The sequence below is a fragment of the Rutilus rutilus genome, assembly GCF_951802725.1.
Source record: "Rutilus rutilus genome assembly, chromosome: 8".
Taxonomy (NCBI): Eukaryota; Metazoa; Chordata; class Actinopteri; order Cypriniformes; family Leuciscidae; genus Rutilus; species Rutilus rutilus.
In genome coordinates, this window is record NC_140222.1 from 14,608,145 (window position 1) to 14,635,548 (window position 27,404).

At 38.2% G+C, this 27,404-nt stretch overlaps 2 protein-coding genes and 1 long non-coding RNA gene across 9 annotated transcripts in view; 1 reads left to right on the forward strand and 2 right to left on the reverse strand.

Annotated features, from left to right (window-relative positions):
• The window catches only part of LOC311295185 (galactose-specific lectin nattectin-like), an 81,889-nt gene extending 80,625 nt beyond the window's left edge, over positions 1 to 1,264 (forward strand). The window contains exon 6 of one of the 2 annotated variants that reach the window (XR_014628226.1): positions 48 to 111. Coding sequence is in view for 1 of the 2 variants with exons in the window: in XM_084416429.1 (XP_084272555.1) it covers positions 48 to 142 (95 nt within the window). In the remaining variant the exon portion in view is untranslated. Of the gene's footprint in view, positions 1 to 47 lie in introns of both variants that reach the window. The other variant, XM_084416429.1, reaches the window with a different exon arrangement.
• The window catches only part of l1td1 (LINE1 type transposase domain containing 1), a 169,174-nt gene extending 154,214 nt beyond the window's left edge, over positions 1 to 14,960 (reverse strand). For all 6 annotated transcript variants that reach the window (XR_014628221.1, XR_014628222.1, XR_014628223.1 and 3 more), the window contains exon 1: positions 14,807 to 14,960. The gene's annotated coding sequence lies outside the window, so the exon portion shown is untranslated. The remainder of the gene's footprint in view (positions 1 to 14,806) is intronic.
• Positions 14,961 to 25,746: 10,786 nt separating this feature from the next.
• Positions 25,747 to 27,078, reverse strand: LOC311295193. Its single transcript, XR_014628232.1, has 2 exons — positions 26,740 to 27,078; positions 25,747 to 26,639 (listed from the first exon to the last, which is right to left on the reverse strand). It is a non-coding gene; the product is annotated as an uncharacterized lncRNA (long non-coding RNA).
• Between the last annotated feature and the right edge of the window lie 326 nt (positions 27,079 to 27,404).

Here is a 27,404-nt window from a genome sequence, read left to right on the forward strand (position 1 = left end):
ACCATTATAATGATCAGAATAACTTATTTCATTATTTCACCTTACAGCTAAACGTTGCTGGAACGACAGGGGCTGTTTTCACTCACGTCCCTATATTTGTGTTAAGAACCTGCAAGACCGTCATGCTCCACAGTTACTTTGATTGAACAATATTTACAAAATTTTTCCGACATATTTTCATAAATGTATTCTGAAATCAAATCTCTTCTAAACTTTCATCTCTTTTCAGTATCTTCTCTGAAACGCTCCTCAAATTAATAAAAGCATTGAAAAAGCAAATTGTTCATTGTGGATATTAATGTATGTCAAAATATAAGTATATTGTGTTTCAAGATTTGAGGATATAGTTATTAAAATGGCATTAAATTATGTCATCATCAGGGGCGGGGTTTATGCTGTAATGCACACATGCTTCATCTTTGGCAAAGACGACATTTGCATGTTTGTTTCCTGGATTATAATCTAATATAGAAACTCATCCAGGGCACTTTTTGTATTCTGTCTTATAAAATATTGCATTATTTTGGTGTGCAAACAAATCAGAGATTGAGTGAACTGTTTGAACGAATCAAACTGAATCACAAACCATTTCAGACCATTTTCTAAACCTGTTTAATTAGATCAATAGTGATTCGCTCATTATTCTGGCATTGCTATTTCTGATTCTAAACAGCTGATAGAAAACACAAAGGAATATTCTAGGGTCGAAAGTAATCTACAATATCAGAAAATGATTTATCAGCAATATTTTACTGGGGCACAGTGTATTTCAAAAAGGGTCCAGCGACGCCCACAGATCTACAGTATATGGTATCGCACAATTTCAAAACAATCATTTTAATTCAGCATCTGCATCAAAGGCAGCAAATTGGTTTTGGTTTAGGCCTATTTTTAGATTAAACTAGTTTTAATAACATACTTCATTTTATTTGTAAAATGGTCATCAGTTAATTTTACACTTGCACAATTATTTCGCCAATTTATTATCTTCGAAATGTGGGTGATTTCAGTGAGCAAACATACTCATGCAGTGATCCTGCAGTTAAGCAGTGTGACACTCTCAGGGTCATATCCTTACAAAGGTCATATCATTTTTCTGCCAGTGTCTGGGTAATTTTAAGAATAAATGCAATGAATGGCTATGAAACGCAATAAATGCAATGAAACGCTGCAAACAATCTTGATTTTTTTTTGTTTTTCAGTACCATAACAGTTAATTGGTAGCAACAGTAGCAAAACAGCACATTAACATTGTGAACCCCCTTCTGCACATAATCCCCTTCATTGAGACCTTGATGGCAGTCTATATCTAGCCTATAGTCTATGGTACCAATCACGTTAGTGAAGCCTGAGTGACATATACTGTAATCAGCATGGTCATGATTGCATGATCTTCATTAAAAATTGATAGCCAAAAAAAAAAAAAAAAAAAAAAAAACTGCTTTAACAAAACTGCTTTACAACATTGGGTCTTAAGTGGCTTGGAAATGCCACAAAAAAAACTAAAACTGTTTTTTAAACCTAAAAGCGCCAGGAAAACTCTGAATAACACGACAGACAGCACTTTCCATCAAGTTCTCCGCATCTCCAATAGTGTAACGTTATAACTAAAGAAAACTAGGTAAGAACTCAAATGCGGAAAGAATGGTTTATTTAATAAAAGAAACAAAGTAAAACAAAAACCCACAAGGGGGAAAAACACAATATAACACAAAACAACAACTTCAAAAACAAACATACCAGAGGGTCACGGGAAACCGGGGAACGTATACAAGACAACGATCCGACACAGACTGCAAACACCAAGGAACTTATAAAAGGGACAAATCAGGCAGGTAATAAGGGAACAACAGGTGGGGCAAATGAAACCAATAATGAGATAACAAGGAGGGTGGGATCGAGACAGAGACAGGAACACAAAACACCACATGTGCTACACGAGACAGGACAGGCATGTGACATTACCCCCTCCTTAAGGAGCGGCTACCAGACGCTCCACTAGGGATGGTAAGGACAGACCAGAGAGGAACAGACCAGGGAGGGACGGGAGGGACAGACCAGGGCGGGACAGGAAGGAGAGACCAGGGCGAGACAGGATGGAAAGACCAGGGTGGAACAGGGGGAACAGGAAGGATAGACCAGGGTGGAACAAGGGAAATGGACAGTTCGGGAGGCCAGGGCGGCCCACAGAGTTCGGGAGGCCAGGGCGGAGACGACCCTTCAGGCGGCCAGGGTGGAGCAGACAGTCCATCAGGCGGCCAGGGCGGAGACGACCCTTCAGGCGGCCATGGCGAAGACGACCCTTCGGGTGGCCATGGTGGAGAGAATCCTCTCGGGCGGCCATGGCGGAGACAACCACTCGGGCGGCCACGGAACAGGAACAGGCACCAGCTCAGGAACAGACACAGACACCGGCTCAGGAACAGACACAGACACCGGCTCAGGAACAGACACAGGCTCGTCGGTGGCCATCTTGTACGGAGACACAGGCTCAGCGGCGGCCATCTTGTCCGAAGACACTGGCTCGGCAGACGTGACGTGAACAGTCTCTGGATCGACAGACGTGACCTGAACAGTCTCTGGATCGGCAGACGTGACCTGAACAGTCTCTGGATCGGCAGACGTGCCAGGTCGCAGGGGTGGCGCCGGCAGGGTGAGCAGCTTGAGCGGGGCCGGCAGAGCAGGGCGCCTGAGCGGTGTGTCAGGGATGGCAGTCACCTCCGGCATGGTCTCTGGGTTAGGAGCCACCGGACAAGTTGTTGAGGAGGCCTTTCTTTTCCTCCTCCGTCTTTTCCTCACCGGCACTAGAACCACCGGAACTGGAACCACCGGACTCGGGACCACCAACACTGGGACCACCGGAACAGGGACCACCTGAACTGTGACCACCGGAACAGGGACCACCTTCCTGGCCTCTCGCTCCTGCAAACGAGTGAGACCCTCCACCATTGCCTCAAAGGTACTCCCATCATCCGCCCTCCTGAGAACCCAGTCCATGGTCTTCATTCAGTCTTAAACCCTCCGCCCCTATAAGGAATTCGACCGCAAACTTCCTCAGGTCAGCCCCTTGTTGGCGGAGGGAACTTGGCAACTGAAAACGAAGAATACGATTCATAGTGGGGGCACGAGACGGGGGGGGGGGGGGGGGGGTGTGACGTGAATTCCTTCACTGAGTCCTCGACATGGTCGGATCATTATGTTACGTTATAACTAAAGAAAACTAGGTGAGGACTCAAATGCGGAAAGAATGGTTTATTTAATAAAAGAAAAAAAGTAAAACAAAAACCCACAAGGGGGGAAAACACAATATAATACAAAACAACTTCAAAAACAAACATACCAGAGGGTCACGGGAAACCGGGGAACGTATACAAGACAACGATCCGACACAGACTGCAAACACCAAGGAACTTATAAAAGGGACAAATCAGGCAGATAATGAGGGAACAACAGGTGGGGCAAATGAAACCAATAATGAGATAACAAGGAGGGTGGGATTTGAGACAGAGACAGGAACACAAAACACCACATGTGCTACACGAGACAGGAAAGGCATGGGACAAATAGTGTAAAGGAAAGAGTCACTCGCAAATAATCTTAGGGCAATGCAAACAGTTTGTGCTGTAGTTAAAGCCCGACTCCGACAAATCGAAAATAAATGTGCGTTTCCAACAAATTAATAATGTAAACGACAATCTCACAAGTCACGAGAAAAAATATATATCTCAGAAAGTGCACTATCGCGCTGCGCTGGACTTCCTGTATCAGCTCCGCTTATGAAGCCATGCACAGTCTAATCCTGTTAACATGAAATAAGCCTGCTCACGAGCAGGTTTAAGATTGTGCACCTGTTGCTATGACAGCAAGTCCAGGATGAGCGTCGAAGAACCAAACAATCCAAGATCATGCCAAATCGCCAACAATCAAATCCAGCTAACTGAGTTAGCGACGTACGAAGAACGGGCCCCAGGAGTCAATTCCCTTGTTTATCATTAAAGACATTGTTATTTTGCACTTTCGCTTTTGGGTCCTCTCTTACCTCTTATGACAGAATCGAGCAGCCCTAGCATGTGCCTGTCCTGTCAATGCCTAAATCCATAGATATCCATATAAGGCTAGATGTTTTTTTTACTAAAACTGCCATTCCATTCTATGAATATTGATAAATGTTCTCTTTGTATGTTCTGTGTTTGTGTTTTCTTTCAGAGTGTTAAACAGGGGCCTGTACCATGATGATAGTTGAACAAACTCAGGGTTACAGGATTGGTTTTGAGTCGACAAAACCAAACCGATGCGATCAGGCTTTATTGGTACCATGACGCAGCTCATCAACTTTCTCTTTCAACTCAGGCTTTGATCTTTAAGCTATGATTACTCCACAAGCACATACCAAAGTGACGCTGGCACCGAACAACCAATCGCGTTCGATATGGATAGAGCGAGAGCGATATATTTTTCCGCGGAGGAACAAGAGATAATCGTTCAGAATTATGATGAATTTAAATACGTATTTCAAGCTCGAACCAATACGGTCTGCTGATTACGTTAATGTGTAAGTTAAACAAATACGTTCTATATTCATGTAAAATGATGTATATATTTTAGCCTATTTTTATATAAAAAATGTGCATATGATGTATATACTAAGAAAGATTAATATTCATTGATTTTTAGATGCAACCCTAACTCCAAACGTTCTTGACGGCAGATAAAGACAAAATATAAAAAATATAATTCAAAAAGGTGAGTATTTACCACAACCTTTTATTATTTTTGTGAACATTTTATCACAAACACTTGTTTGCAGCAAACAGAAATAAAGAGTGAAATTCAGAAAACCGCTGGAGGGCCACTCCTCCAGAATACACTCCTCCAGAATAAACTGGCGGAGGAGTTGGCTCTGAGTAGCAATAATAGACGGCCGATTATGGATAGGATTACAGGTGCTGTACAATCTGACCCTGGTGCTGGCTCCTCTTAGCAAGTAACACTGGGTAGCCTACGTGTGCAATAGCCTACATTACTACTTTTTGAAGTTTTAAATATGGCTGACTCTATGTTCTGCAGTAGAGGGAAATACAGTGTCCCTGTTGAAGCCAACACACATGCACACAGTCTCCCACACAGAGGTCAGTATGCAGCAGACAGAACACCAGAAACATAACCTGCTTTACAACAGTTATGCTTTATATTGGCCTATTTATTGGGGTGGAGGAAATGATGAAGACACTGTATGTGTGTTCTGAGACAGTTACTGAGGTGAATGCACTAGGCTTTTTACTATGGCAAACATTTGAATGTGTGGCATAAAACAGAGACTGGCCCTTACACATCTCTTTTATTGTAGGATTTACTCTACCTCAATGGGCTTCAGAAGAAATGTGAACAAGGATTTAAAAACCTTGACATAAATTACAGTCAGTCCTGTGTTTGTAGGAAGTCAAGGAACTTTTTGTGATTTGATTAGCCTCCAGAAAACTTGTAAAGATCATGTTTGTGGTGGAATTATGTTTCAGGTGGAAACAGACTCAGTCAGGGCCCTTTACAAAAGGAGCCTTGAACTAGACTGCACACTAAAGGAGGCTCAAACTAGACTGCACACTAAAGGAGCTGGACTGTGAGCTGAGGAGGCTACAAATAAAATAAATAAAATTAGAGATCAAACTGCTGGATCAAACTGACCTCAGTATGTGAACTTATTTAACCAAGTAACACTTTAGTATGAATATTTATTAATGCAACTTTCTCTTGCTCTCTTTCTCCCTCCCATCCCACAAAACCAATAAAACAGTTTGAGGCCTATCTTCAGTTTCAATGTGCTTTTATTAAGTGTAATATTGTATGGTGATTGCATCTACATCTGCACCAGCTGGGTGGTCAAGTGTGATCAGGTCAGTTTCATCGGGGAGAAGCTGGTTTTGTGGTGGTTCTCGCTCTGTTCTAATAGTGGCTATATTGTGTAGAATGGCACATGCAGCCACTATCTGTGATGCCGGCTCTGGTGACTCTTAAGGGCCGAACACAGTTGAAATGTGCCTTTAGGATGCCAAAGGTCATCTCGATCTTCACTCTGGTTTTACTGAGGGCCACATTGAAGCGGTGCTGTGGCCCTGTCTGAGGGTCATGATAGGGGGTTATTGTGTAGGTTTTTCTATCTCAGTTCAAATTAAGTGTTTTGTACTGTACCAAATTTAACTTGCTTTCCTCAAAGCGCTGACACAACACAGACTCACGGAAAATTCGTGAGTCAAGCACTGGAGCCAGGCCATTTGGCATCCAAACTTGTGATCATACGTTCATGATCACCACAAGTCGTCTGCAGATGAAATGTTTAGTAGATCATTGTTATATCTGTTAATGTTACTATTAATTTAAAGATTCATCTCACAGAAAATAATCATCTCACATGTATGCCTACTTGAACATTAAGGCTGTGAAAGGACTTCCTATTAACAATCTGCCTCATGTTCTCCTAGAGCAGTGGAGATTGCAACATGTGTGCAGTCTATTGCTCCAATAACTCTAGGGAATCCTATCATAAGATTAACAGAATAATAATAAAAAAGATTTAAAATTATTCTTAACATAATTATACTGTATTGTATAGTACATTTTAGAAATTTTCTTTTTTTAAAAAATTCTAATACTTGTGTTCATGTGATGTCACCCTATCAATATATCTTACCGCAATTTTATAAAAGCCCTCTTTTATGGACATGGTCGATAAATGTCTGGGGAACACTATTAATGAAACTATTAATGCACTCCTGCAGAGCGAGGACCACCTTGCGAATGGTTTGACAAACCGGGTTTTCCCCTAGCTTCTGTGCGTCACCCACCGTGCAATTATGTACCACTTGCAAAAAAACGCAACACAATACCATTTGCGGTACAGTAAGTGCATGAATTTGACGTGTTCAATTCTTTATGTGCGGCTCAAGAAGTTCGCAAAGATAAGACATTCCTTCTTTGTCTTATTCTCCATCTTTCATAAAAGTAAACTATCAGGAAAGACAAGGGGATTTTTTCTGGCTAAAAACTCTTTCTCTACGAAGTGCTCGTCAAACAATTTGCGCTGAGATGTCCACCGGATTTGGAAGAAAAGGTGAAGCCATTGCAACAGACTGGGAATTAGTTACGTCACCTATATGTTTCTTTGCTCTCAGCTGATTGGTCAAACTTCAGTCTGAGATCTTGAATCCAGAACATAACCTGCCCCGGAGCAGGTTAGCCGTGCAGCGTAAGATACCATGGCGACGAACACCGATTAAAGCCGAGCTACTTTCATAGTACCTAAAACCCGGTTGGTGGAAACTAAACTGAAACATAGCTGGCTAGCCACCTAAACCGGCTTCATGGTACAGGCCCCAGGAGGATGAGGTGATGTACGCAGGTGTCGTCACCAGACGTTAATTACATTCTCTGTGAGGCTTTTTTTCTCATTATTGATGCTCTTATCAATAAGGTTTTCATGCACAAGAAAGATATTTGCAACAAAGCTGTTTAAGATTCAAAATCAGTGCTCATGCTTGCATACGTTCTTACTGTTTTCTGAAAGGTGCATGTGTGTGAGAGATAGCTAAAGTAACCAAGGTTTAATTAAAGCAGATTAATGATATCAGCCATTGTATGAAGGTTAAGAGCATTAAGAGCATGACACTTACACTGCGTTTCATAATGCTGCAGTAAACCAAAGTGCATGTAAACTCTGAACATCAATGTTACTTATTCTAAAAAGGTTTTGTTTGTGTTGTGTTTTTTTTTTTTTTTCTGATTATTGTGATCCAGCATGGTAATGTGTGTTTCAGTAATAGTAAAGGTTAAAAGCACAAAAAAATCACATAGAGATAGTTAAGCATCATGGGACATTAACTGGATTTTATTCAACAGTTTCTAGCTTTGAACATTTACTTTAGGGTTGTGAGTCTATAGTTTCATCTGAGCTCTTAAAACCCTTGTGTGGATTCTCAACAATCCCAAAACCTACAATTTACAAGATGCCCTACTGGGATTGATGTTAAATCTCACACGGAAATGGCTCAGATATTTGTATTTATTTTGAACAGGGTATTTTTAAGTTTTACTCTGTGTGTGGTCAAGAAATCCCAACAGCCATTTTATATGTCCTAACAGCACATTCTCAATGCATTCAGATCAAAAGTCAATGATTGATATACATGAAACTGTAGAATAACAGTACACATTTAATTTTGGTTTAAATATTAGCAACAAACAGATGTTTTTGGTGTATTTTTACAGTATTCCATTCAACAGACTCAAACCACAGAAGGCCTCAGTTTTAGATCTGGAAAGAAATGTGGTTTTATCTGTTGAGAGCATGAGCAAGAGAACGTGTCTGTACTGGACGTTTGTGGTTAATGTGTATCAGTGTTTGCATGTCTTGAGGTGTGAATAGTGTGAATGTGTGAATCTTGTGGGGTTGAACAACTTCCACAATTTTCTCAAATTACTTTCTCTTTATGCAAAACATAACATTTACTGTAAAATAAAGTACAGAATGGAAAGTGTTTATTCTAAATATGAGGTGATATACAGTATATATACGGGCGTATATCACCTCACTGGATTTTGTTTATTTTTAAATGTGTTTATTCTAATTGTCCTGCATACCTTAAACAGCACTTAATACCCTATTGCTCAACATACTCACTTAGACACCTCCAATGTCCAACATTTTTTACGGTACCAAGGTTATTCTCTGTAGCTGGTAGAGCATTTCAATATAAAACCCCTCATGACTGGAATAACCTTCCTCTTCTTTTGAGGTCTATTTCTTCACTGGGTTTATTCAAATCGTCACTTTTTTTCTTTTCTTAAAACTACATGTTCTTGTAATTAGGGACACCAATGGTATTCCATATACAGTCATGGTCAGAATTGATGGCACCCCTGGTAAATATGATCAAAACTGGCTGTAAAAAATAAATCTGCATTGTTTATCCTTTTGATCTTTCATAAAAAAAATGTGCAAAATTCTAACCTTTCATTGAAGTAAAAGAATTGAAAGTGTGTGTGTGTGTGTGTGTGTGTGTGTGTGTGGGGGGGGGGGGGGGGGGGGGGGGGGTTCTCCAAAACACATTGGCCACAATTATTGGCACCCCTATAATTTTTTACGAGTAAAATATCTTTTAAATATATTCCCATTAATATTTACCTTTTTTAGCTCACCAGGGTGACTAGGAACATGAAATTGTCTAGCTATGACTTATTGTTTCACAGGAGTTTAAATATGAGGAAACACAAAGGCCAAATTCCCTGAATCATCCATCACAATGAGTGAAACCAAATAATATAGTTCTGATGTGCATTAAAAGATTGTTGAGCATCACAAAATAGAAAGTGGCTGTAAGAAAATATCTAAAGAATTGAAAATCCCCATTTTGACAATCAGGGCAATAATTAAGAAGTTACAATCAACTAAAGATGTGACGAATCTGCCTGGAAGAGGACGTGTGTCTATATTGCCTTAATGCACGGTGAGGATGAAAGTTTGAGTGGCCAAAGACTCTTCAAGGATCACAGATGGAGAATTGCAGAGATTAGTTGAGTCTTGGGGATCAGAAAGCCAAAAAAAAAAAAAAAAAACCTACATCCCCACATGTTGTTTGGGAGGGTTTCAAGAAAAATGCTCCTCGCTCATCCAAAAACAACCTCTAGCATATTCAGTTGTCAGACACGACTGGAACTTCAAACGGCACAGGGTTCTTGCTTTTTGCCAGCAAACACACTAGATGGGTTTGGTGCACACAAGGATAAAAAATACCCCATGTGTACAGTTTAATATACCATTGGATCTTTAATGTTGTGGGCCTATTTTTCTGCTGGAGGTCCTGGACTTCTTATTCAGATACATTTACATTTACATTTACATTTAGTCATTTAGCAGACGCTTTTATCCAAAGCGACTTACAAATCAGGACTAAATTAAGCGAGTCATCATGAAGAGGCAAAAGACAACAACAACGCAAGAAGTGTTCAGAATACGAAGTTCAGGCATTATTCAGAGTAGCATAAGCATGATAGGTGGGATTTTAAGGGAAAGGTTTTTTTTTTTTTTTTTTTTTTTATGAGTTTAGGTGCTCATGGAAGAGATGGGTTTTCAGCTGTTTTTTGAATGTTGTCAGGGATTCAGCATTCCGGATAAGGGTGGGGAGAGTGTTCCACCAGCATGGAACTGTGAATGAGAATGATCTGGAAAGTGATTTTGTGGCTTTCTGTGATGGAACCACGAGATACATGGCATTGTGGATTCTATCAAATATCAACAGATAAAAAAATCAAAACCGGGCGGCTTCTGCTAGAAATCTTATAATGGGCCGTGGTTGGATCTTCCTTCGGGACAACGATCCAAAACAAACATCAAAATCAACACAAAAATGTGTTAGGGAGCACAAAATATAGCTTCTGCCATGACCGTCCCAGTCCCCTGACCTGATGAGTGGGCTGAACTGAAGAGAAGAAGCACCAACATGGATCTGGGAATCTGAAGGATCTGGAGAGATTCTGTATGGAGGAATGATCGCTGATCTCTTGTCAGGTGTTCTCCAAACTCATCAGGCATTATAAGAGAAGACTCAGAGCTGGTATCTTGTGGCCAACGTGTTTTGGAGAAAAACATTTATTTCATAATGTGACCCCCCCCATTTTCACTATCTTTTACTTCAATGAAAGGTTAGAATTTTGCCAATTTTTTGAATGAAAGATCAAAAGGATAACCGATGCAGATGTATTTTTTACAGCCAGTTTTGATCATATTTACCAGGGGTGCCATCAATTCTGACCATGGCTGTAAATGGTTTATGTAAAAACCTATATAATTATGACTTTCTTTGTCATTTTTTTCCCCTGATTTTCTTTCATTTCTATGTGAGATGTGATGTTATTCTATATGTTACATTTTGTCATAAGGTATATTGATAAATGACGCATTAGTTGTTTAATGCATTCGGGTGATTATTTGTCAATATACTTTAATATGTGTGCTATGTTAATTGTGGGGGCAAGGGCAGGTGAGCGAGGTATTGTTTTGTTTATATGTTTGCGTTTGTGTTTTTCTTTTTTGTATATGTACTGTGTGATTAACCTTTGTGTCTATGTATAACCTTTGTGCCTTTGTGTCATATGCACAGGACCCCCTTGAAAATGAGATGTTACATCTCAAGGGGTTATCCTGAAATAAATTCAATTCAAAATATATTCTCTGTGAGATCTTACTGTGTGAATGTGAAATATTATTGTCATTTAAATTACTATGTGTATGTATTTAGCAGCATTTGCATCTCTCTATATATCCATGACCCCATTTACTCCTGTTGTGATCCTACAGATAAGAAGTGTTAGGTTCAGTTAGTTATTTGCAGCTCAAAAGCAACACTTAGTTATTTCTGAGAAGTTTCCACTAATCTTGTTACCACGCCTAGGTTCACACATCTTATGTTGATCTGTTAATGTCAAAGAAACAATCATTTTAAAAGTAAGTAAATAATAAAAAATAAAAAAATGCATTGCAATTGAGTAATTGCTTTGAACAGTGATGCTTTTCCAGTAGCAAACCTTTTTTGACCTACTAGCAGTGTAGCATGACAGACGGCAACCGCCTGAATCATAATGTCATGTGACTCACTGATAGCTCTATATTAAAAATTCCTTCAGCAGACAGTGGAAAAACACACGTCTAGTTTACACTATTAAAAGCATCCAAAAATACTTTACTACCATTTAATTACCATCAAAGGAAAGATGATGTTTGCCTATAAAATGGTATAATTACAGTATCTAACAGCAGGGCCTAACAAGGCTATGCTAACCAGCTAAACTCTGAGCCCCTGTTATTAGAGAGTCATAGACGAGCACTCTCTAGTGTGCAAAACTAGAGTTTACCTCTACAAGAATAGCTCTACTGTTAACAGATGGGGCCATATAAATATATATCATAGTGGAGCAGCATATCAATTATTGTCCGAATCTAACTTTAGGAAATAAAGTAAAGAGTCATTCACAAATAAGTTCAGCTTAATAAAACCTTCTTCATCACTGACAGGCAAGACATTTGTTTGGTTTCAAATGACTGTCTGGAAAGATTCACCTTGAAAAGCTGCTCTAAAAGATTCATGGAGTCAGACATTAAAGGGATGTTTACCCAATAAATGGAAATTCTGTCATCATCATACTCATCCTTGTGTTGTTCCAAACCTGTGTGAATTAATTTCTTCTACTGAACACAAAAGAAGATATTTTGAAGAATATGGGTAAGCAAACAGTTGATGGCCCCCATAGGACTCATAGTATGGGGGAAAACAATTCAAAAATCGCCCCCTATACCCTTAAATAGGGCTCTTGTCTGAGTTTATGATGTTTTCGGACATGAAAGCATAGATGTTATCTTTTGTTTTGCTGTAAATGAATCACTAACACTAAACTGACAATAAAATAAGCCACTGGGAGACCGTGGACGGCTGTACATTCAATGTATTCAATGTACATTATTCTTGTCTTACATTTCATAATAAACTCCAACTCATTTTCTATCAGTTTATTTTGGTAAATTGGAATGTGCATTGGATTGTGGGTGATTGAAGGCCGCAAAGGAAACATCAGATGCATCCTTCAAAACAGGCCGAATTAAGGACGAGAAACGAATGCTTCCTTCCAAGGATCCTTCAAATTGAGACGGACAGCCGAGATATGCAGCCTTTGTAGGATGCAGCCTTACGATTGAGAAACACCCATACGCCCAACTACGAGAGAATACCCATAATGCACTGTGAGAGTCGTGTATAGAATGAATTCCCGCATCTGACCAGAAGATGGCGCCTGCAGATGAATAATCCATCATCCATTTTCAAACCGCTGTGGCTAAAGCGTAATATTAATGCCAGTATAAATTCCTTTTTAATTGATTATTAAATAGTTTAATTACAGTTTATAAATAGTTTCCATGACAGTTCAAGATAAATCTTTTCATTACTTCTGGAGCTGCCAGTTTGCTACATTTCAAAAGATTAGGCTATTAAACGGCAAGCACAAACTATGCAAAGCGGCATCCCTTCAGTCGCACTAAGGGCCTCATCATACAGCCGGTGCAATGCAGTGCCAGGCACAACGCGAGTGTATTTTGCCAGTTTCAGCCCGATGCAGTTATCATTATCCCGTCCTGCGCCACGTTGTTTAAATAGCAAATGCATTTGTGCCCATTTGTGTGCCCATGGGCGTGCTGGTCTGAAAACCAGGTGTGTTCCGGCGCATTGTTGGCACGTTGCTATTTTGAGGCAACTGAAATAGACCAACTAAAAACCGGTCAACTTTTTTTTTCTTTTTTTTTTAAGAGTGCATTAGTAATGTGCGCCTATATGGGGGTTCACAACACACGTACACTTTGTCTCGTAGATAGTCTGCTTGTAAGTTTTAACCTCGTGCATGAGCAAATCCGTTTCCTCGCTAGAGAAGCAATGTAAACAGTGGGTCTGCCCTTTTAAATGGAATGGGAGATGAGACTCTGATTTTTGATTGCATGTTATGCCCAAAACACACCCATACTCATTAAGAGAATAGGGACAACCCTTTTAGACCATGCCAGTGCGACGACCATTTTTCCCGTCGTTAAACTAGCAAAAGTGGATTCGGACAGTGTGCGCTTAGATTGTTAAAATAGGGCTCCCATGTCTAAATTCGCTTACTCGTTTTCATTCACTATTGCAAATGGACTAGAGTATAGAGGGCGATTTCAAACACAGCATATGTATGGAAGTCAATGGGCACAAGAAACGGTTTGGTTACCGAAATTCTTCAAAACATCTTCTTTTGTGTTCAGCAGAATAAATAAATTCATACAGGTTTGGAACAACACTAGGGTGAGTAAATGATGACAGCATTTTCATTTTTGGATGAACTATCCCTTTAACTAATCATTCAAACTGAATCGCGATTGGATTTAAACCATTCTGCTAACCCGTTTGACCAATTCATTGAAAAGAACCGACTCAAAAGAACAATTAATTCACGAATCGGATTGGTTCTAATACTAAACAGCCGACAGAAAATACCAGACACGCTAATTGGCGAGCCTACTAAATTTATATAAGGCTAAATAGGGCCTACTTGTTTTTTAAATGCCTACTTATTTATTCATACTCACTACATAACGGTCCATAAATCTGCATGAATTGCTCTTAATGGATTTACGTCAGAATCGTTTTAAACGATTTATGCAAATTCTGCACTTGACAACGCCAAAAGATACAAGAAAATGCATAATTTAAATCGTATTCAAACGTAATTCAAGCAGCAATTTAAAACAAAAAATGTTTTGAAACAGTCTTGGAAAAATGAAGTTCAATAAATGTCTCGAATAAATGTTCAATAAAAAGGCGTTTACCAAACAAAATCTCACCTGGGATCCTGATGGAGTCAAACTCCAGACTTCTGAGGGACTGATGAAGATCTGCACCTTTTCCAGTTTTGCAATCCCTCATTCAGTCCAAGTCTGTGGGAATTTCCCATGTGTTATTATAAATGTGATCACTTGTACTTGCAAATTACATCTGTGCAATATTATTTTTTTTAGATTCAATGTTAATTTGCCCAACTCACAAATTGATAACTTACTTTCCAACTTCTGCTAAGAAACGTGCAATATAATGCCACTTAAATCATATTTACAACTCATGCGGAAGTCCATAACTTTCGTTTCAGAGATGCGAGTACAAGTGACGTCTCGCAGACATGGCGGCAGGCAGCGAGATGTGATGAACACATGATCGAAAATGACACTACATTATATTAAAACCTCTCAGTAAACGTTTTCGGAATCTGGTGTGTGAAATACGTACGGCTCCTCTCTGAACGGTACACAGACAACACCTTTACAAACATGGTGCGTGCGTAAATGAGGCAGAAAGTCAGATTGGTGAGCTGGTCCGCTACTGCAACAACAGTATTGAAGCTTTCCTTATTGTTTGTATATAACTGCAGACTCAATAAAACGTGGTTTTAGTTGGATCTGTTTGTCTGTCTTTGTCTGTTTGTCTTCATGTATGAATTATCATGTTAGGCTGTTATAGCCAATGTTAGCAGTACTGTATATGGACAGCCCGAATTTTCTTTTAGATAATTTATATAATGCTTAGTTTCTTATCCTAGTGTGTGTGTGTGATACATATCCCCTGTGATCTTTGTTCAATAATAATAAATAATAAAATAAATAAAAACTGCAAAGCTGCCATGTTATCCTGAACGTCATCGGGAAAAGGACCTTTTTGGTCGGAAGGCGGTAATATTATATATTGTCTGTGATATAGCCAGAGGGAGCAGCTCTTAATACAAACAGGAAATAAATATGTAGTCTTAGTAACAAAAGTAAGGATGATTTATAAACCTACCTCAGTAGAAAAGTGTTTTAGGGTATCATAAACACCTTTCAGAGTTTTTAAGGATTGTATATACAGTTTAAATTAATTTTAAAAAACAACAACAACACCAAATTTGGGAGATGATTTCACAATTCTACATTTGTGAATGAAAAATTTAGCTAGACATACAGTTGTATTAGTACAGAGCTCATCACCCTTGCTTTGCAATATCAATCCAAATGTTGGAAATGTCAAAGCTGGAATCCAAACACATTAGATGTAAACACACTCAGAAATTAAACTACATAACTGGGGAAGAATCATATTCTCACAGAATAAACGATGCCTGTAATGTGCTATTTACACAGGGAAGAATGACGATTTTGTCATATTAAAGTATTATACATTTTAAAAGTAAATTAACATTAAAAAAAATTATGTACCATGGTATTCATAGTTTTAATATGACCTCTTCTATTTTAGACGGTTCAGAAACTTTCTGTCTGATAAAACATTACCATACCTTTTTTTCAGAGGTAAAAATCACTATAATAACGGTGTTTGCATTTACAAAATACACAAAATACTATAAACATGGGGTTAATACTAGAGACAAACTGACATTGATTTTACTGATGTACTGATATTTACATCTTTCTACTCTGGTCAACAGTGGTATGATATTGATTTAACTGATAAATGACGCCATCTGGTGGAATTTTATTTTGTTATTTTTTTTAACAGCTGCTAAAACAGCATTATAGTAGTGTGAGCTCAACACCATCTCATTTTTACAGACTGAACAAACCCAACAATGGCAACAAACGAATATATGTTTGGTTAATTTTTTATTATTTTATTCAGTGAAGTGAAGCAAATGTTTTGCATTAAGCTTAAAGCAGCAAAAATACAAATCAAATTAAAAAAAATTAAATCAATAAGCTCACACGAATATGATAAATCATCACCCGTATCAGATCATTTGCATTCACAATCAGAGAGTAAGATGGACAGATTTACTTCAGATAACACAAAACAGAGATGAAATTAAGGGGAAATTAAGTGTTGTATAGCATAAAAATAAGACACAGTGTATATTATAAGCAAATAGAAATAAATGTGGAGATTATCCCTGCAATAAAAGCGTCACATCAAAGAGTAAAACTGTCAGTGTGGCACAAACACACGTTTCTAGAAACATTTAGAAAGTGTTAAAACTAAAGCGTCACATTTCATATAGTCCATACATGACATTTCTCATCAGATATTTTGTCGAATAATTGTAGAAACAGTAAAGTGGTTTATCCAGTATTCACTGAGTGACAGGTGACAGGTATGAAATGTGAGATTTTGAGTAGATGTGTCTGCACACAGAGGATTTCAGAGGCTCACATGAGGAGAAAAATGATTGATTAATTTTGAACAATAAAAAAATGTCACATTGGTTTCATACTGAGACTCTTTCATACTGAGAGTTTTTGTTTATCAAAGGCTGGTCTGAGTTCTCTGGCATATTTCTTCTGTGTTTAGTGGAATCTGACAAAAACAAGATATGAAGAGACAGACCGCTTAAAAAGAAACAACACATGACACAAAAGAGCAGTGTTTTTGGATGTAAAGTCAGGAGTAAAGAGTTTTGACCAATTAAATGTGTGTCACACAAAAGCGTTTGTTCATAACAGTGAAGAATCCACTCAAATGGGAAGATCAGATATATTAGACATAAATACCATATCAATACAATATTACTTATGTTAAGAAAAAATTTCTAAATATCTCAAGTTAGTGTCTTTTTTAGGAAACGGATAGGAAATAGATCATTTCGTTTAGATTATTTAAATAATTTAAAATGAGCAGATGTTTTAAAATAGATCAGATCTCTTCAAATGAAGGCTGTTTTTGATAACTTCACCGATGTGTGATTTCACAGCATCACGAGGATTGAGACTGATGTGATAAAAGAGCTTAATTCAGAGGATTTCTGGCATCTTTCTGTCTCACGGGAGACTTTCTCATGTTCATAAACAGCTCATTGGAGTGAAATATGTTTTGTGATGAACATTTAAAACATTGCAAATGGACAGAACATTGCAAAATAAGATTTTTTTTTATTTAATAATGATAATAAGGAAATGTAAATGTAAATCAAAAAATGTGAGTTACTTATAGACAGTCAATATCTATCACAGAAGCTCATACTGTAGAAACAGAGAAATATGGAACATAAATTATAACAAGAACAATAAAAAAAAAAAAAAACTTAAATGAACAAAAGAAACACTAATCATTTGCTCCATATCATTGCCATCTTTAATATTTATGGTCTAAATTGCACTTAGTGCGTGTCCGAATCCACTTTTGCTAGTTTAACGACGGGAAAAATGGTCGGCGTACCCGGCGCATGCAAAAAAAAATTTGTCCCTATTCTCTTAATGAGTAATGCACTTATAACTCTGGGGGATACGGAGAATAAGCTTAAGTCCCTAAAAGTCGGCGTGTTCCTTTAAATAAAAATGCAGTGAATGACTAAATTACACTTACTAATGACACAAATACTGAAGCTCTTTATAGTTCTGCTGTTCATCTGTAGTTTATAGAGTAACAGAGTCTGTGTTTCTGGTGTTTGTGATGGTCAGAGATACAGAAAAAAAATAAAGTTTATATATACTAACATGACCTAAAAGTATCAATTTCTAAGACAAAAAAAATTAACTTCAAGAAGTCTTAAAAAGTATGAAGTATACGTAGGGGCGGAGCTAGACTCTCAGTACAGTGGGGGTGGAGCTTCATCATGGGGTATGACTGCTACCAAGTCATTTTAAAATTAAAACCATTAAAAAAAAAAAGTAAAATATCTGATGAATGCATATGTAATAATGTGTCAATTGATGAAACACAATGTTTCATTGCCACAAAAAGCCACATTTTTGGACAAGTTTGTATTGACGAACAAAGAAAAGAGTTTGCCAGTCAAGTAATACCGTTTCAGCACCACGGACAGCGACATCTGCTTGACAGAGATGGTGCTGAACAGGCAAAGTGCGCTCAATCAGTGCCACATTACATAACTGACATGGCACTATTATATATACTGAACACAAAGTTTGTTTACAACTCCATAGGTGAGCTACAGGTGCTACATGAAAACTTAACTGGGATGAAAACTTTGAAAAACTTTTTTTTTCTTACCATTTTGTTGTCTGCTTAACGATCTTAACGATCCATCCTAAGTGACTGTTACGTTTCATAACAAGAGTTGGATTATCTCAATGTTAGCTAATGCAGTAATTAGCTTTTTTCAGCTAATAATCTGCAGTACGTTACTTTGCCAGGGCCCCGTGCAATGTGTCACCTGGTGAGGGCCCCGTTCCTGTCCAGTGAAGCAAGATCGGCGGCGTTTGAGGGGCCCCTAATTGGCACGGGGCCCTGGGGCGGCCGCACACAAGCACTCACGCTATCTCCACTACTGAGTAGGCCTATACTTGAAGACTGAAAATGATGTCATACCAGAAATGATGGATTCTTCACACTTGATGGTCCTGATGAGAGATTCAGAGATAGACTGAAGCAAACAGGTCGTGCTTTCTCACAGACTTACCATCTACTGCATCATGATGTGCAACACACACTTTCAGGGTGGAGGCAGACTTCAGAGCAGGAAGGAAAACTTGAATGAGAACCTTCAAGGAATGAAGGTTCTCATTCCTCTCATGTCAGGAATGAGAACATCACACAGAAACAAACCACATCCTGATTCATACACTGCATATGTGCATTCATACAACCAAGAGATGATTGCACATTTTCACTCCTTATGAATATCACCACTTCAAAATAATGGAAAATGTATTTCATTTTTTAATTACTTTTTTTTTTTTTTTTTTTTTTTTTTATATTACAGTTTGACTATCCAATAATTAGTAGAATGAAATAATGTGGGGTTTGCATGCAGGACAAATCAAACCCGCAGTCACTCACACCCGTGGGATTCTGTGGGATTCTTCAAGAGAGGAAAGTATGATTGTATATATCATGATCCTGCCATATAGTCCTTGTGGTTTTATTAGTCTTGAGGCAGGATCATGATAGACCCATATTTTATGTGCAAACACATGGCCTTTTGTTGGGCCATGTGCTTGTGTTGTCTTGTCATCTAGCCCCGCCCTCCTTGTTATCCTCGTTTAGTCATTATTGCTTCCCCATTATCACCTGTTTCCTTCATTAGTTTCTCTCTATTTAATCCCCTCGTGTTTGCTGTCCTGTGTTTGTCAAACTTTGTCAAGTACATTTATGAGTATCCTGTCAAGAGTTGTCTTCTTGTTGAGCTATTTCTTGTATCAGCTGTTTGTTTTCTTCTAGTTATCTGTCAAAGTCATAGTCTAATTAGTCACCATTGTCCTGTCTTGTTTTGCCCCCTCGTGGGCTTTGTTTTTCCTATTATTTGTATATAATAAACCGTGTGCTGTGACTACTGGCTGCGATTGGGTTCATTCCCTTCATCACCCTTCCAACATCATAACAGTATATGACTGGTTCAGGAAGTGGTTCGAATCTTGGCGCGACATTTTGACAGATATATAAACCAATGGTTTAAACCCAACCACTTTCCAGTTTTAAATAATAAATATTGCTCCTCCTGCCTATTATGACCAAAGTATTGATTTACACACATTTGATAGCCCCAATTATTTCAAGGTAATACATTTATTACACAGTTATGTAGTTTCTGGGGATATATAATGATGATTGTATAATTATATACCACCAGAAACTACACAATATATTTATTTAAATAGATTATTATTTTTAAAAAATGTCACCGTTATTTCTAAGCCTTAACTGGTGCAAAATATGCTACAGTGTATCACAGATCATCAGGTCATCTGTAATGTATCTGCTTGTTTTACACTCTTTGACCACCAGGTGGGATTGTGAGCAAATGAAGCCTCGAGAAATGAACCCTTTTGTGAACCACTTGACTGAAAAGCTTCAATGCTTCATGGGGCTTCAATCTCGCCACCACAACTAAATAAACTTCTAGAAAATGTTTTTCACGAGTTCACACTTACACATAATCAGATAGTGTAAAGTAGTAAGCGTATTTGGCGAGCTGTCTGAGGAGAGGGCTCCGAGATCGGGATTTTGGCCCGAACCCAGAGTAGCCTTCTCCCCCTGTATTCCTGGTTAGGAAAGTAACCAGTCGAGTGTGAGGACTCGGAGACAGAGTGGTGGAGGGATGCAGAAAACTGTCGAGGAACAAACATAGGTGAGTCGCCTGTGTATATATAGCCTATAGGCCTCCACTCACTTTGCTGATTGGGTAGACATGTTGAGTACTGATTGTTGACAGCTGGTTGGAATGACGTGATTATTGGATGGATAATTTGAACTTGTTCCTACCGAACTTTATAAAAAAAAATATATATATATATATATATATATATAGTTATAACATAAACAACAGCAATTACAGTTTTTCTCGATTGCTTAAACACTATAACCAGGCTTTTGAACTAAAATTTCAAAACCATAATGCCATTTATCAAAAAGCACACCCATTTTCCTAAACTATAAACATTATTCCCTGTTTTGACACATGAGTCAGATTTGTTGAACTGTCACTGCAAAACTCTACACACAAATCCCTTCATTTCTCATTGCCTAGACCATGTTGTCATGTATAAAGCACTAGCCCTCAAAATTGTTCACTCAAGTCAGCACAGCTTCAGCTCAGTTAGCACACAATTACCCAGGTGGAAACATTAAGAGTCAAAATTGAACACACATCAATCAGATCCTTCAATAGATAGATAAAGGGGCCCAAATCAGTTTATTGAGTTTTGGAACAATGGATCCAGAAAGACATGAAGGAAGAGATCGAGGAGGGATAAGGAGGATAAGGAGGAGGAGGAGGAGGAGGAGGAGGAGGAGGAGGAGGAGGAGGAGGAGGAGGAGGAGGAGGAGGAGGAGGACGAAGGGCAAGAAGACAAGCAGTCTCAGATGAAATTCAAGCCACTCTAGTTGCCCATGTCTTTGTCAATGGTATGACTATGTGGGAGGCTGGGCTACGAGTAAGGCCAAATTTGAGTCGCTTTACCGTCGCCTCGAGAACCTTCAGGGAGGTGTGGTGGCAAACAGAATTCTATCACTGAATAAAAGACAAACATTTCCAATAGTCTTTGATGAGGTTTATTTTCTTGCAAGAAAGGCCAGCAGTCGTACAGTCACACAGAGTGGCTGCAGAGTGTAACAGTGAAGGGAGGGCATCCTTCATCCTTTATAGTCTTGACTCCCAGAATGTTATCTTTCTAGGCAAATGATGGTATTTCAACCATATGTGGAACATTCTTAGACATGTTCATCATATTGTATCCTTGAGTGGAGGCCCTCCTGTCACCTACTAACACTCTTTACCATTCCAATACAATTCCATATTAGAATAAGGTTTTGTGTGTGCTCTTTTACTGTCATATGATGGTCACACACATCTTACTGTAAGTAAGTAAATACTGTAAAAAAAAATTAGAGGAGAGAGTAAAAATATATATGTAATTTTTTGTGTGTGTGTGTGTGTGTGTGTGTGTGTGTTGTACTGTGTAGTACATGAATGAATAAAAATGTGCCAGTGTATCCATTGGTTGTGTCTTTTGTGTTCATCATGTGAAAAGGTTTGAGAGGGGGGGAACCACAAGCAACATAACTTACCAGTTTTGGAAATGTTGTTTTGAATTTATTGCACCAGTGTGTTAGACTATGTTGTAGTGTGTGTGATTTTGAGGGCTTGTGTGTCCAGTGTGAGGGCAAAGTTTGGTTTTTCAGCAAGAGTGAGTGGTTTTGAGTGTAGAGCTTCATTTTGACCTGAAAATAGGATGTTTGGGGAATTGGGTGAGACGTTATGGATTTGTGTTTACTGTTTTGAGAATATGAGGCATAGTTTCAAGAAATGTGTTTAAGCAATCGAGAAAAACTGTAAGTCAATAGAACAAAAGTGTCTTTTTTTTAACAGTGAGTGTAAATTTCACATGTTGTCTTATTTACTAGATTTACTAGAGTTTTCCATTAGCTTTCATTATCCAGAAACAGTATTCAAATATTTTACAATAAAATCTGAAAAAAAAATTGTAAAATAACCGTATAAGTGTTCAAATGCTAACACACTGCTGTCAAAACTGTGAACCACACATTCAAAACAGAATAGATTTCAGCCTTGTGCCTTTCAAACACTGCTGATTGCAATTTCAGCTGAAAGGCTCCCATACACAAAATAAATATATTTGGAATATATTTTTTGGAATATCTGCAAATATTCTAAATTGGCCCAATAAATATATTTTAGTTACAGTAAATATATGTAAATATATGTAAATATATTTCACACTTACAGTAACATCATATATTTTTGTTATATTTCAGAATATATTTCAAAACGATAAATATAAGTGACCAACAATGCAAATATATTTCAATGTATTTGGAATATATGCCACATACATTTTTTACACTTTACTGTAAAATATATTTCAATATTTTTTTTTTTTCTGTATGGGTGGAGGTGGAAAGTGTTTGGTCACCACCCACATGACATGACCAAATGTCTCTTTTGGAAGCCATGCGTGCCGGATGTGAGGACACGCGTCCAGAGGACTGCCAAGGATGGATAAGGCACTCCAGAAGGTTCTTCCCCAGGTGCATGGCAAGAGAGAATATTAGATGTGATGTTGATGAAAACCTGTGGCCTGATGCTAGAGAGAGGCAGGATTAGCCCCTCAATTATTTGTTCAAATTACAGTATGTACTTTTAGTTTCTACCTTTTTTTTTTCTCATTACTGTTATTCCATAAATTATTACAGACTATTGAATCAAACTGCTAATTTTCATTTACCTTAAAGAATTGTATATGTTCTAAAAATTTAAATAAATCATGTGAAAGAATGTCACTCTTTTCTTTGAAGAAAATATTACTTTGTATGAAGTCACTGAAATTGTTCAAACTGTAAAGATGAAAAGTTTGTATTTTCTGTATTGGTGTTTGATGCTAGTGTTTTTACTCTCAGTGTGTTCTGAGTGACAGTGTGTGTTATCTCAGTGAGGGTTGTGCATAGTGTTTAGCTGCACTGAGCCTGTTTTGAGCCGTGTGTTAAGAGTTGTGTTGCTTGGAGTGAGTTTTGCAGGTGATGTGAACTGTTTAGCTCAGGTGACTGTTGGTAGTGCAGACTGTAGTTAGAGTTTTGCACATGTAGCTCCAGTTGTGCTCACTGTCGTTTAGCAATCGGAAAAAAACTGTAAATGCATGACAGGAAGAAGCTCTTCACCTACAAACTAAAAACACAAACTCTGAAGGGCCATTTTCTCACCTATGTTTGTCCACCAACAGATCAAACCACATTTCTGAAGAAACCCGACCGCAACAGTTTCAGTTTGACTCAGAAGATGAACGTCAGTAAAACTGTGAGATCAGACATGCCTTTAACTCTGTACTTTTTCCATATATATTAAAATTGAGTACTGGATAAATAAACAACCATTTTAAAATAACTAATTAAGCTTTATTTTACTATGCAAAGTAATTCATCCAATATTCTTCTGTTTTTACATATTTAACACAGTAAGGCAACTAATTGTGTGCAATTTGAATGCAACATTTTAAATCTATTAAAACAATTATTAAACTAAAGTTGTAAATAACTCAGTTTCAATTGGAAAGACGAGGAGCTGCTCATAATGAGTAAATAACATTGCAGTGCATGCTGGGAACTTGAGGACCAGCAAGGATTTTTTTAAATCATTTTTAATCTTCTGTAAATGTAAACTGGGCATAGGAACATAGTTTTAAAGTGTGTGTGTGTGTGTGTGTGTGTGTGTGTGTGTGTGTGTGAGTGTGTGAGAGAGAGAGAGAGAGAGAGAGAGAGAGAGAGAGAGAGAGAGAGAGAGAGAGAGAGAGAGAGAGAGAGAGAGAGAGAGAGAGAGAGAGAGAGAGAGAGAGAGAGAGAGAGAGAGAGAGCGAGTGTGTGTGTGTGTGTGTGTATCTGTGTGGTGTGTGTGTGTGTACATTAGTAGGGTCAGACTCTGTTGAGGGAGGTCTTGCTCACATTACTTCTGTTGTGTTTGTTTAGATCAGTTGTGCTAGTGTTATTACATCAGAAAATGTTTCACATGTTTGTTTTGTTCTGTTTGTGTTTCTGCCGTCTGATCGGTAAGTTATCATTTCTGTAATTTAGTCACATCTCAGAGTAATAAACTCCTGTGGTGGTTCAAATTATTTTGACAGATTATTTTCATCTGCTTTGATCAAATCTCTTTTGTTGTTTAAGATACAAATGCAAATCATCCCAAAAAATGTCTAAAAAAATATTTAAATCATTTTAAATACTTCAGCAGTAATCATAAACAACTATAAAAGTCTTGGAAATCCAGTAATTTCAAATGTGTTGAATATATACAGCATATTTAAACTTGCTAAATTGATCATATAATTTTGATTTGATTCTACAGCAGATAATTTTAAAACACATTAAAAGATTAAATGATTGACTCTCTCGAGTCTGTCTATTCACTTCCATTCCACACACACTTCCATTCCACACACACACACACACACTTCCATTCCTAGAGCTTCCGAACAAATCTTTGGGGTGCGACGGATGGGGCAGTGAACCCGAGGTCAGTCCTAGAGCTCGTCCTGTCCGATTTTAGGGAAACATCGGGTCTATTGGTGTAATCATCATGGGGAATTCTCACAGATCGTCTTTTTACTCTTTTAATTTAAACTGTTTATAACTGTAAATTTTCCTTGCTTTTATTTTGTGATTATTTTAATTCCTTTCTGTGTAAACCACTTTGATTGTCATAGTGTATGAAATGTGCAATTTAAATAAACTTGCCTTGTTAGTTTATGTGACTTTTCATTTAGTTTGTAGTCTCTGCTGATGTTAAAGGTTACAAACTGATCTCAGACTTTCTAAACCAACATGAGCATTAATCTGAAAACCTGTTCATGTTCATCAGGAGTGTTTGCTGCCGAAACAAATGAAATACAGTCAGTGTCAGTGATGGAGGGAGATTCTGTCACTCTGAACTCTAATGTTACTGAAATACATGAAGACAACAACATACTGTGGAAATATGGAGCTGAAAAGTACATTATAGCTGAAACCAGTATAAATTATGGGATCTTATATAATGCATATATTAACAGTAATAATGTTACTGATGGGAGATTCAGAGACAGACTGAAGCTGGACGATCAAACTGGATCTCTGACCATCACAAACACCAGAACTGAATGTGAGCGGAGGCTATTGCCACCTAAGATATAGAATATGTTTTGTAAATGCTCCCAACTACAGGGTTTCCAAATAAATGGAAAAAACAAGCAGAGATGCGTACAATCTTTATTTGACACCAAAGTAGTAAAAGGATAATCATACAAAAATTATAAGAAAAAATACACAAGTTACAAATACAACAACATTCACACAAAAGAAAAGAATAAATCAAAGTGGCCACCTGTAAAATTGGATCTTGGACCGTCAATATCAATATCCCTTGGGATAAGTCACATTTGGGAAAGAGAAAGAAAAGAAAACAAAATATCCAAATGAATTAAATTCAAACCACCTCAATTCACACCTTCATACAAATGTATAACCAAAAATCACAATCCACACAATAAACAACAAGGTATAAATGAATTAAATAAATCCTCCCAATCCCAGCAGCTAATAGCCCATGGTTGTAAAAGAATTGACAGTAGATAAGAGCGGTGGCAATAACCACCCACAGTACTCAAGAACACAATTAGCCACAAAAGAAAAGAACAAAAAGAGTAATATCAAATTAAAGAAAATACAATTAGATCAATCAATATAACAAATAAATAATTCAATACCCAATCATCTCCGCACACGCACACACTTCCATACACACAAACGCCACCACAAACACGCGTTCACACCGAGCTCACTCAAATATGCGCTCGCCTCAACACACACTCAAATAAAGACTCGTTCACATCAAACGTGTTCACACAAACATGCGTTCACACGAACACCCGCTCGCATCTCACACACGCACACACATAAAACCCCGCTCACACAACTGTGCGCTCGCACAAACACACGCTCGCATCAACACACACGTGCGCTTCTCAATCACAGTAGACCGTGGTGGGACTTGAGCGCGCACCCTCTTCAGTCTTTCTTCACAACACAGCACCACGGGTCGCAGTTAGCGAGCCGCCACACAGCAGCAAAACAACAGCGGGCAGATTTCTATAAAAATAGTTACTCAATTTGGTCATTAACCACGCATACACTATATCTAAAATTGCATCTCTGATTAACAAACAACTTACAAAATAACATATCTTACCTACAGCACAATTGACTGGCCCTCGGTGAGAACGGTGAACAAACCACCCATACTGCCTCGATCACACTATATAAACGAGTCATCATTAAAAACGGCGCTATTAAAGAATAATTGCAGCAACATATCAATGCAGTAACATACCTTGATATATGTTAATGCAATTGAACATCCACAGGCCCACGGCAAAAGTTAAAAAAGGGATTTCCAACTTATGCAGGTCTACAACACTTAATACGCGCTCAATGCTTGATGCATAATAGATTGCTCTTGCGACACAAAAGAATGCAGCCTGCGTACCATGCCGGAAGGAAAACGGAAGTAAGAGGAAATCTCCGCGTTTTTAAAGGACTATCCCTGCGTCCCAATGTGCATACTATCCGCCCTATCTGCCCTAAATAGTATTGACAATTACTAATGTCACATACTATATAGGATGGATAGTATGCACATTGGGACGCAGGCCGTGAGCGTACCATGCCAGAGAGAAAACGGAAGTGAAAGGGAATCTCCGCATTTTTAAAGGGGCCGTGAGCTTAACTTCCGCCCAGCTCCATCCACCTACACAGAACGGAAGACCCTAAAAGGGTCACCCCATTACATGAACATACTGGAGTTTATAAACTAGAGATAATAGGACAGACACTGACATCAAAAACATTCAGTGT